The sequence below is a fragment of the Gadus macrocephalus genome, chromosome 4 (assembly GCF_031168955.1).
Source record: "Gadus macrocephalus chromosome 4, ASM3116895v1".
NCBI classification, from domain to species: Eukaryota; Metazoa; Chordata; class Actinopteri; order Gadiformes; family Gadidae; genus Gadus; species Gadus macrocephalus.
Window position 1 is genome coordinate 17332214 of NC_082385.1, and position 13304 is coordinate 17345517.

The window sequence follows — 13304 nt, forward strand, 5'->3', positions numbered from 1 at the left end:
ATTTCTATCTGAAATGAATTTCCTTTGTGAAGTGTTGCATGATGTGTTTGTTATTATTTTAATTTGTGTCATCTGTAGGCAAATTTTAACTTTGTATAAGTATAGTTATAATTATTAAAATAAACATTATTCAAATGTTCTTTTGCCAATTTTAAAAAAACATCCCTACTCGTTGTTGCTCGGTTCAATAATTCTTATTTTTTTATTGGCTTATTGGAGTGTGTGCGTGGGAGCATGTATGGGTGTGTGTGTGTGTGGTGGGGGGGAGGTGAGGGGGAGTGTGTGTGTGCGTGAGAGTGTGTATGTGTGGGAGTGTGTGTGTGGGAGTACGTGTGCGTGTATGTGGTGTGTGTGTGTTTGTGTGTGTGTGTGTGTGGGGGCGGGGGCAGTGTGTGGGAGGTTCAAAACCAGATTTTCTGCTTTGAAAATGTGTTTTCCACACAGAATGGACACAAACTCCATCACTCATCTGGACTGAATAAATGGGCAACGAGAGAGAGAGAGAGAGAGAGAGAGAGAGAGAGAGAGAGAGAGAGAGAGAGAGAGAGAGAGAGAGAGAGATTATTATTCCAGCAGCTGAAATGGCTGCTGGAATAAGCTTCATCACAAATATACACGCTCTCTCTCTCACACACACACTCACACACACACACACACACACACACACACACACACACACACACACACACACACACACACACACACACACACACACACACACACACACACACACACACACACACACACACACACGCACACACGCACACACACACACACACACACACACTCAGCGAACTAATACATTTTGTATAGGAATATGTGTGGTATATAAGGTTTGTATAGAAGGGAGATGTTGTCAATTTCTGAAACCCTGCCAGGGCAACATAAAGTTTAGAGTCCACAACATGAAGACTGGCAGATACTCAAGAGCAACACTTACATCACTGAACATTACCCTCCTAGTTCTCACTGAAGCCCATCAGGGATATTGCATTGGCTCTGGACATGGAGGGCTCATTGAGGAGACACTTTGATCCATTGCCACAGCCCTCAAGGGTGCGTTTGACTCCGTATAGGATCAGAGGCAGTCGTCCAATCAATGCAAGTAATACCCTCAATATATAACATGTATAACACAGGCAGAAATATGATTAAATATTCATCCACACAAACACACTTAAACACGAAGACACAAACAAACAAACACACACACACACACACACACACACACACACACACACACACACACACACACACACACACACACACACACACACACACACACACGCGCACACACACACACACACACACACACACACAAACATACCTACACACACACACAACCACACACACACACACACACACACACACACAACCCATACACACACACAAACACACGCACGCAGATCACACATAGGCTCTGAGTGTTTGAACAGTGTGTAGGCCTACCTTTGCATTCTAGACATACGGTGCAGCTCCATGTCATCGCTGCCGCGGAACCCTTTAGCAAACGGGTTGTTCTCGATCTTCAGCTGGGTGATCTGTCAATGTCAGGGACATTAACGTAAGGCGGACACAACACAGTGTCTGGTTGGTTCTGCTGCTGTTTCCACCCTGGACTATAACTCCTAGAATGTAGATGTTTCCTAATGACCTCATCTTGTGTTATCTTAGCATTTGTCAAATCCTCTGTTGACTTTTAGCCTCCGGAAATGTATGGCCTGCAGTTAAGAAGATGCAGATGCAGCAGGCAATGACTGCTACTGCAGTAACTCCCATATTTTATATTTGTGTACGGTATCATTTCCACATTGGCAAAATTATTTCCCCAAGAGTGTGCTCTCCACTCCACAGACACTCAGAGACTCAGTGACGTCACCGTGCCAGGCTAAATGCTCTGTGTGACACATGGTCTTGGTCCCTTATGATACATCTAACTCAAGCTTAACTTAAAAAACACATTTGAGGGTTTATTTATTGTTTTTGTTAAGTAATCTTGATCACTTTGGAAATGTAGTCACACGTGGCATCCTTTTAATGGCATTGCTATGTAAGCCTACGTCTAAGTAATTGCAACAAAAACTCTGGTATTAAGACACGAAGTATCACACTTGTTTTTGTATTTTTTCATTTAATTAAAAAAAAAAGATCCCACGAGATCCCGTTCGAAAGAGAGGATTTCTGGACGCTTATTGGTTGGCTGGTCGGTCCCACCTTTTGACTCGCAAAGTTGGGAGGCCTATTTACTTTAACCAAATCAATTGTTAAGACCTTGCATGAGCTTGTTAATAATGAAAGTAAATAAAAAATAAAATTGCCTTTTTTTTATTATTCTTTTTTGTACATATATATATATATATATATATATATATATATATATATATATATATATATATATATATAAAAAAATGCTCTAACAGCCATACATTCTTTTGCCTATAATGATGCTGCAAAAAAAAAATTCATCCCATCAATAGGCCTAATCATAAGAAAAAAGGGAAGAACAAATCTAATAACAAACAATTTTCATACATAATATTTGATAACTTATGTTTTTACTAACCTAAATATATAAGGACATAAATGGCATTGAAATAGGCCATCTTGAAACAAGGCTTAGGCTAAGCTATAATATATTTTATGAATTATCTAATTAATTAAGGCTAATAGCGAGAAAGCTTTAGCATGTAGGACTGGAGCCGCGACACCATCCTTTCATCGGCCCGAGACGAGGAGAAGTGAACTGTTCATGTTGTCACAGACCGCCTTAATGTCGCGTGCGGACGTATGAGTGATTAGAAACTAGAGCAGCATAAGTACTTAGGTAGGCCTAGGTTCATTTTACTATTCGGCAAGCACATATAATTAGGCCTAGTCCAAAAAAAAAAAAAAAAAAAAATGTTTTCTTTCTAGAAGGCCGGTGTTTCACGCTTCACCATATGCGTTTTGCATTTGGATTGGCTGGGGACATAATGAGCCCCCCCAGCCCCCCCCCAGAACCTAAACACCCACACCCACTGAGTAGAGCGGATGTTAACCAGACACTGGAGTCGTGTCCCACAAGAGTTTATGAAGCCTATCCGAAATGTATTTCAAAAAGTGGGAAAGATTGACAACAGAGTCCTGAAGAATTGTGCTATACATAGCCTAATAGTAATTATATCAATAATAATAATAATAATAATAATAAATTTAAACCAATTGAAAACCACATTAATAAAAGGTATTAAGTCTGTATCCATGGGATTTTTTTGGTTATGTATTCAAAGTAAAAAATCAGTAACCAGTGGGGCCTAGGCCTACATGGTCGTGATTGCAGTTAAAACGACTTGACAAAGTAAATACGCCTACGTTGTGATTGTCGTGAACATTCTAAATTTTGCGAGCAGGTTTTGAAGTGCTTGCCATGATCAGAATAATTATTACAAAATAAGGACCATTATACCATTGCTCAACAGTGTGTAATGTAGGAAGGCCTGCACTGTCCTGGGGGTTTTGTTTGGCTCGGAGAAAGGCTACACTTTACTGTTTAAAACGGCTGACAAAATTGTCCGTTAAAAGTGTAGTCTTGCATTACAATTTAGGCTATTATCGAACCAAAGTAGGCTACTGATTATTCCTGAGCCCCTGACCTTGTGGTTCTGGTAGGACGTGACGGCGATGAAGGCCGTCTCCGGGAACACGTGCGTGCAGAAGGCCGTGTTCTTGGAGCCGAAGCCGTTGTTCTCATCCGCCTTCACGATGTGGATCCTCGGCTGATACTTATGCATGGAGTTCAGAATGATCTGCGGAGAGAGAGACACAGAGACAGACATAGAGAGAAAGAGAGAGATAGAGAGAGAGAGAGAGAGAGAGAGAGAGAGAGAGAGAGAGAGAGAGAGAGAGAGAGAGAGAGAGAGAGAGAGAGAGAGAGAGAGAGAGAGAGAGAGAGAGAGAGAGAGAGAGAGAGAGAGAGAGAGAGAGAGAGAGAGAGAGAGAGAAATAAATATTATCAGATGAATTTAGACAATTGTTGGAAACAGAAGCCATCCTGAACACATTCCCAAAGTCTACTGCCTTTCAGGTAGGCTACATTAGATCGCAAATTGGATTATTGTAGGCCTACAACAGGGAAGCGTGGATTTGTTGCAAAGAGGTATTAACTGTATTTTTAGATGGTTGTGAGGGAATTGTTTTATATCATGGTCGGACTTTATTTAGAATCGCTGTAGGCCTACGTCATGCCCGCAGTCTAGACCATTTATTTTAATAGTATTTCTGTGATGTAAGTGGATCGCCTGGCTTCTTATTCAAACCAATCCTCTGATGCCTGGACCCTGTTGCAGTTTGCCGTTTGTATTTGTGTTGCAAACGGTTTGAAAAACAAAATATCAATTATGTAGGCTATATGTGTTTAAATGAAGCCAATATTATAGCCATATTGCCCTAGCTGGTTGGAATATTATTGGGCCTTTGAAAAAAAGGACCGCCTAATATTCATTAAATAACGCTTTAACCACTCAGTAATATCTCCCCATCGTTCAATTTAAGTTAGGCCTGTAACATATCGCTAGAATGATTTCAAGACGTCAATTTGCCACACGAGCCAGAAGATATGACCGGATCAGCGTGCATGTGTTCAGCCTGTTGGACTACCAGTAGCCGCCTTGGCGTCTAACCAGTTTAACTTGAGCCCCTCACTGCCTCCATGAGGCCTTCCCGTCTGCGGGACTTAAGTCTAATCAGCCTGACAGACCCTTACCAAACCCACTCGGTTTATGTTTTAATTCACTTATATTTCAGGGTAACAAAACTGTGTTTCCTCTTCCGTTAACCCTCATTATTTTTCACACACCTTACAGACCAAGGCTATTCCGTTTGTGTAATCGTAATGGGCCTAATTGTAATTCTTTATCTCATCTAGGATTTTGTTCCTTTGTTCTTCGGTGTTGACCTATAGTGAACATACGTCTTATAATATATTATTATCTTGATAGTTTTAAAAAACGATTTGACTTATTCAACAAATGGCCAATGATCCTATATTATTAATTGGTGAAATCTAAGTCGAAATGTTAAAACTTTTCAAATAGTCTCAATATTAATTTGGCTTCGATAATTTAAACTTATTTTCTTAATGATGAAGCCACTACAAAAACACTACCACAACAGCTCAACAACAATACAACAACGCTACCACAATACTACCACAACAATACCACAACATTACCACAACACTACCATAACGCTACCACAACAATACAACAACACTACCGCAACAATGCAAAAATACTGCCGCAACACTACAACAACACTACCACAAAAATGCAAAAACACTATCACAACAATGCAACAATACTACCACAACAATAGAACAACACTACCACAACACTACCACAACACTACCATAACATTACAACAACACTACCACAACATGACCACAACACTACAACAACCACAACACTACCTCAACACTACAACGCTTCCACACTACCACAACACTGCCACAAGAACATCCCCATCGCAAACGATCTGAAACCAGAACACATTCTTCAGTTCTCTAAAGGCTTCATGTACTATATATATATATATATATATATATGTATATCTATATATATTTATATGTATATATATATATATATTTGTGTGCGTGCGTGCGTGTGTAGACCTGAATGCTCTAGAAGGAAGACCACCCACTGGGACCCACTGGTCGGTCTCCCCGGGGTCCCAGCTGCTGATGCTGCTGCTACACTGAACCCTTCCCCGGGGTGTGTGTGTGTGTGCGTTCCCCCTGCTGGATGATAACATTGGGGGGGCTGATGATAGTGAAGGATCACCGCGTGGCCCCCAGCGGTTGCCCTCTGGCTTTTCATGTGCCGCCAACATCAGAGCCCCCATCAGCCCACCCCAGCTGGGGAGGAACAGGCTTTGTAGTGCAGGGGCCTGCACGTCTACTGCTCATCTCCGTGTTCTGGCCCTTGCGTGTAAACACTGGGTCTCACTCACAGAGAAGAAAAAAAACCCTGGCCCAAAACATGTGTGGGATGACAGGAGGGGGAGGAGGAGGGGGGCATGTATTGGACGTGTGTGGGGGGGTGTATAAATGGTGCGTGTGTGAACAGAAAGTGAAAGTTTGTCGTCAAATGGCAGGAGATGGTGACATGATAAAAATAACATTAGTTACTGCCGTGCTAAGCATTGAGTAACTATTATTTAACAGTTAACTGATGGATTAGTAATTTACTAATGGTGTTCATGTTAATAAGGTAATGGCGTTCATGTTAACTAAGGTAATAGTGTTCATGTTAACTAAAATAACGGTGGTCATGTTGACAAAGGTGATGGTGTCCATATTAACTAATGGTGTTCATGTTAACTAATGGTGTTGTTCATGTTAATTTATGGTGTATATGGTAACTAAGGTAATTGTGTTCAGCTCGACTATGGTAATGGTGTTCAGCTTAACTAAGTAATGGTCTTCTTGTTAACTAAGGTCTTAATGTATACTTGTTTAATAGGGTTAGGATTAAAAGCAGGAGACAAAATCACGTTGATAATCCCCTTTCCTTCTTCCTTTCTCTTTATCTCCAGTGATGTGTAACAATGTTGAATGTCTTCAACATTGTTTACCTTCATCTCTCTCTCTCTCTCTCTCTCTCTCTCTCTCTCTCTCTCTCTCTCTCTCTCTCTCTCTCTCTCTCTCTCTCTCTCTCTCTCTCTCTCTCTGTGATTCCCGAGAACAGAAAGGGAAAACTACACAAATTCACAATTGAACATAGATAAACAATGGGGCCTTTATCGGGGCCTTTATGGGACCCCAGCACATAATGGAGCTTGCCACATCCCTTATAACAGTCTTCAGGAGTTTCCCTAATTACCAGATATTTCTGGAGGGGGGTAACCTCTGCGTCAAGGCCACCTCCCCCTTCCCCAAACTCTTCCTAAATGGCTCCAACCTCCATCGCCAAATGCACATATTCTTTGGTTGCATGTGAGCATGCAAGCCATTCTAAATCATCAAAAACCCTCAAACAGCTGGACCAACAGGCTGGGGATGGGGGTGGTGGAGGAAAGGAGGAGGGGGAGGAGGAGGGGGTGGAGGGGGGAGGAGGAGGAGGGGGGTGGAGGAAGAGGGGGTGGAGGGGGAGGAGGAGGAGGGGGGTGGAGGAAGAGGGGGTGGAGGGGGAGGAGGGTTGCAGCAGGGAGGATGGAGGAGGAGGGGAGGAGGTGGAGGAGGTGGAGGAGGTGGAGGAGGAGGAGACGGAGTGGATGGTTGGCGGGGGGGGGGGTTAGTTTTCCGGCTCCAGCCACCAGTATTTCATTTATGAATCCAAGGGTGTTCTCGTTCTGTCCGCACAAAACCGAGTCATCATGGAAGAACCACTGCAGCCACTCAGAAGGGCTCAGAATTCCCGCCACACCTCAACATTCCCCCGCCCACAAAGGCACACACACACCTAGACAAACACACATACACACACGCACATAATAGAGATCAGGTTTCATTATACCAGCTGGGTTCTGGCTTGGCCTAAATAATTGTAGATGTCATGAGACCAAGAAAGATACAATTGTGTGTGTGTGTGTGTGTGTGTGTGTGTGCGTGTGTGTGTGAGAGTGCTTTTATTCCCGTTTAACCTGCCTGTTTTGTCAATCTGAAGCCTACATTGACTAAGTAGATGAACAGTGGATTTAAATGTGTCGAAAAATGTACCTGCCAATTGTTCCAAATATGAGAAGATGAAATCCACTGATGCTCTGAGGAATGAAACGTAATTATTATTTATACTGAATGAAATACATTCATGATCAATGCTCAAATAAATACTGCGACAACATTGCATACTTCATTGTATTGTGTATGTATATGTGTATATATGTGTGTGTACATATAGATATATATTATCTCAATATTGATTGAGAAATGCTGTCAACTAAAAGATGTATTTTCTTTTTTTAAACGGAACAACTTAGCCTGTCTGAGGCGTCCTGCTCCTAATACTCCTGATACACTGTTCACGATCATGATTCAGCATCAAGACATAGACCTCTACCACAATGTCCCCATCACGTCCACACTTGATGTGGAGGTGTGGAGCCAACTGGAGCCCACTGATGAACTCTGAGTGATGCTCCCGTTTGCTCAGTTCTAGCGGAGCACGGATCACACGCACGGAAACACTTTCTTCACGCCAAAACGGGAGCTCGGAAAATGAGAAGTAAGATGTGTGTGTGTGTGTGTGTGTGTGTGTGTGTGTGGTGTGTGTGTGTGTGCGTTTGTGCGTGCGCGTGTTTGCTTTTTAAATGTGTCCAACTACTTCGAACCACCTCTATCTTTGTTGCCAAGGGGTGTCAACGATCATGTATTAAACCAAAGCAGCCTACAACAGCAAACAACCTGTTGGATTCACCACCTCCCTTCAGATCCCATGAAATCACCAAACTCCTTTGGGCAATGTCATCGTTCCTAATGACATTAAGATGTTCGCTGGTGAATGTGCATTGTCAGTTCTTACTGAATTTGTTTTTAAATCTAGTAATGACTGTCTCTGGGGAAAATAAATGGAAATGTTAGATTTTCTTAATGGATCTTCTTGAATTTAACTGTTGATTTTAATTAATTTGTTTATTTTTCAAAATATCCCACCCTTTCAAGTCCCTTCAAAGGAATCTTATATTGTTACCTTGTAAAAAAATGTACCTTAATATAGGCCTTGTACAATATAAATATTTATATTATATATATTCATCACTTTTAATGTAATATAATATGAAAGCCTAATATAACACATATGCATTATTAAAATCTCTACAAAAAGCAGCGATTTGAATCAAGTTAATTCAAAAAAAGTAGGCTCAACACAAAATGGTAAAATAAGGCTAAAGCCAAACCGGTGAAGCAAGTAGAATGAATGAACATAACTTAAGGCTGCTTGTAGCAGATCAGGTCACACAACAGCAGATCATTGGGTTATTATTCCGTCATAGGTCCGTAATAAAAAAACAAAGATATTTATTTTGGCAGATTGTTTTCAAAACTTTCTTGATAGTTCTGCGTAAAGGACAGACCTGGTTACGGCCTATATATAATGATTATAATGATAATGTTTGGGGTTTTTCCTGGCAAAACTTTTCCTTACTATTTTAAAAAGTAAGTTATAATAAATCTTATTTTTATTTGTATTATTATTACTATTGTTGTTGGTATTATTATCATTATTATTATATTGAAATTACTATTATTATTATTATTATTATTTACAATTAGGTTTTAAATGACTTATCTACTTTTTAACACTAATTTCAAGTCAATGTAGGCCCTACGACGTTATATGAAAGTTATTCAAACGAATACAGATATGGTCGCCTTTCCAAAAACGGTTCAATAAATAGGCCTACCGATATTAAGTCTCTCCAGAAATAGTTCAACTTCCATCCGTGAAGAGAATATGCGCTCTCTCGCTCCCTAGGCCTCTTTCGTTTGCGTTCCCCTAAGTCTGTGCGTGAGCAAGAAATTTCCTGTCTGCCGTTGGTCTATATTCGTTTTCTGGTTTCCATATTAAAGACAGGCCGTCTCGATATTGAATCAAAGAAAGTATCATTGGCCAGGCATTTGAAGGATGGTTTAGACCCAGACTAAACAGCAGCAGGTCGTCCGGCGGCTGGACCTACGTGTCCGAACGGGTCCAGGTGATTGTTGGTCAGCTTCAGCTTCTGGAACGAGACGAGCTGCCGCATCCAATGGGCTCCGGTAGCAGGAGAGTCAGGGTGGACGTACAGCCTCCCGGGCATCGCGGGCTCGGCCTTGCCCGTCACAGACCTACAACAAGAGCACCATGACGTCAAAGACCTACAACAACAGCACGATGACCTCACAGACCTACAACAACAGTTCCATTCAGTAAACACAAGTCCGACCCTATATGCAAAGCTATAAAAGTATGGACGGGTTAATGCCAATGCAGTAGGCCTGGCCTACATTAACTCAACACAGGTCTCCTTTGGAGTGCTCCACATCATTAATGGTACACAGGTGCTGTAATGCTGTTCAGCAGATGCAGATCAAGATGTGTTATTGTTCCACAACATCCTTCGATTTGGTCGATCTAGTAGGCCTATCCTCTGTGGTCGGACTGTCCGTCGGTCGGAGGCGGACAGTTGGGTGACCCCAACAAGGCAATGGTCCATCAAGAAAGATCGATGACACTGAATAGTTGTGTTTATCTGCCTTTTATGCAAAATAAGCCTTTCCCTTCATCAACCATTTGAAAACATAGACTAGGTTCATTATGATAATTATTGGAGAGGCAAGGCAGCTATATTCAAACTGCGTTCGGGTCCTTGAATAGGCTTTTATGAGGCAATATAATGTTGCGAAATATGAGGCTATAAGTCCTAGTGCTAGATATGAACGGTAATACTGAACACACAGATTGGCTATAGCTTTACATAACGACATCTGATTGGTTTACAGACGATTTATTATAAAGAATACACCGATCGGCTATAACTTTTCATAACGACATCTGATTGTTTTTAATAAGAAGAATACACAGATAGGCTATAGCTGTTCATAACGAAAATGCATTACATTTATTAAAAATAAGTTGTTTTATAATACATTTGATTATTTTACATACCATTTATTATCGGCGAATTTGTAGCGATGCTCGTCGGCCGGCACCACGTCCATTAGCAGAATATATTTAGTCTTGGGGTTCAGTCCGGTGACCTTCACTTTAAAGCTTGGAAACATTCGCCTGAAAATAAGCAAGGCATGTAATTTGTCTAAGGGAGGAACCGATATGCAAAGAACAAATAATATGAAACAGGGATTGTTGAGCAGACTCCAAAAAGTTTTAAAATAAATGTATACAATGAGCCTATCGCATTGCGTTTACTCAACAATCATCCAAATGTTGACTATGTTTTACAGACACATTTCAAATTGTTACGTACTCCAAGCTTTTGAAGACCTACGTGCAACTTTTTCTTATATCTTCAATGTATTAACTCGCTGTGCCGGAAAATCCCATGCAGTCACACCAATATAGGATTATTTTCCCTTTCTTTGAATATTTCGCTTGTATCTGATACCCTTTGAATAATGATAAAATATTTGACAGCTCTCACAATGTAGACCCGCAAGAGAAAGTCTGTCAGACTGAGCGGTTAACACCGAGCAGCCAGGCGCACCAGAGCATGGACGTAACACTCTGACAAACGTGTGTTACTTCACTATACGACTACGACGGAAGTTAATGTCAGGCTTCATGCGCTCAGCGAGACATGAAACATTGTGGCGATTAATAATCAACTGCACTGACCGCGAGCCCCGCACTGAGTTCACACTCTTCTGTTTGGACCGGAGACCTCGCCGATCATACCACTACTAACCTGATGGAGTCACATCTTATCAACACCTGATCCAAATAATAATATATTTTTTATTATCTGGCGCCCAAAAACACATAGCTACTGGCCGAAAGACCGATCAACCGACCGACCGAGGGACACACACACACACACACACACACACACACACACACACCACACACACACACACACACACACACACACACACACACACACACACACACACACACAACACACACACACACACACCACACACACACACACACACACACACACACACACACACACACACACACGCACACACAAAAAACAAAAAAACACACAATGCAAAAAACGAATAAACTACTGATGGATGCTGACGGAAGTTAGGAAAACGGTTCCTCTGTTCCCATCAAGCTGCAGCCTATGTTGGGGAATTTATTATAGGGCTAATCGTCTGTTTTATTTAAACCTCAGAAAAAAGGAAAAAATGACATATACGTAGACACTCTCCAATGGTCACTCGATAGACAGTGCTCCTAGCCTGTCGCTTTCTGGATCTCAGAAGCATTTTCTCACCTCCCCGCTTTAGTGATGATCATCTCACGGTGCCGACCTCGTGGAACTTGGACCACAGTTCTCTCTCGTGAAGGAACACTTTAATTCCTTCCATTCCCTTCAAAATAAAACATGCAGGCCTGAGTCAGCTTTGATCAACATGAAAATAGCTGTGTAGCTTAATTTATGCAGTCATATGCATGTCATACAGATACCATGAAAGCTTTTCAAGAGGCCCTTCCAAATATGTACACAAAACTGAAGGTACATTTGGGACTATCTAAAAACGGTGTGTGTTGAAAATAAAAATATGAGGATACAAATATGGAAAAATAACAGAAAATAAAGTGAATTCTGGAAAAAACACTTGCTAAATATCCTACCTAGATATTAGCCTAGGCTTGATGTGAATGAGTAGAATTGCACAAGAGATGCCGATTCCTCAGGGAAGTCCCGAACGGGGGTCTATCGTTTCACATCATGTCGATCAAAAGGTACGAATGTGAGCCTTCTGGGTGTAAAGCGCCGATCAATCAGATCATGCACCTCAATCAGATCGGTCAATTCATTGTGAAATAATGAGGATAATCAATGATGACACTAACCTGTTGAATATAAGTCGTCTGTGAAGACGCAGATTTGGTCGAAGACCCAGTCGGTTTCTCTGGTTTGGCCTCGCCATGTAACTCGTGGTCTCCGGGACGCCGGGGGAGGTCGGAGGGCCGAACGCGTTCTCTTGGTCCGCCATCATGTGGAGACTGGAGCTGCGGGGATCCAACGAATCAACTGAAGGCTCCAAAAGTAGTCCGATTTTTTTAATGCAGACTGGACTGACGACAATTCAGTACGATTGGATACATTTTCACACACACTGACACACGCGCGCGCACGCACATAAACACACACACACACACGACACACACACGCACACACGCACACACGCACACACGCACACACGCACACACGCACACACGCACACACACACACACTCACACACACACACACACACACACACACACACACACACACACACACACACACACACACTTGTTTGATTTGCAAACTTTGTGCATGCAGACTAGGCATTCCATGCAGTCTAAATTATTCATCTGTAAAATAGACATCTATAAAAACAAAGACAATGCAACATTTGTCATCAGTTGGACTTGTTTAGTTGTCCCGTTGCTGCATTCAGCTCTGTCCACAACCTCTGACACCATTCCAACAGACGTAGCCTAAACAGTGTTTAGCCTCGGCATTTTCATCGTCTTTACAATCTACTCCCTCATTAAATAACATCCAGTGGCTACAAGGCTCTTTAGAAAGAAAACACCCTCTACAACGAAAGATTGAAGAGGCATCAGGTACGGTAGTTTGGGGGGTATTTTACGAAATGTTCAAACTAAAGATCC

The 13304-nt window shown here is 41.7% G+C and overlaps 1 protein-coding gene across 1 annotated transcript in view; it reads right to left on the reverse strand.

The window, feature by feature from the left end:
- Nucleotides 1-12762, reverse strand: part of tbx5a (T-box transcription factor 5a) — a 19710-nt gene extending 6948 nt beyond the window's left edge. The window contains 8 exon segments of the mRNA XM_060050616.1: nt 1450-1541; nt 3633-3785; nt 9652-9799; nt 10620-10739; nt 11914-11939; nt 11942-12010; nt 12498-12583; nt 12586-12762. Coding sequence (XP_059906599.1) covers nt 1450-1541; nt 3633-3785; nt 9652-9799; nt 10620-10739; nt 11914-11939; nt 11942-12010; nt 12498-12583; nt 12586-12643 — 752 coding nt within the window. The 5' untranslated portion in view covers nt 12644-12762.
- Between the last annotated feature and the right edge of the window lie 542 nt (nt 12763-13304).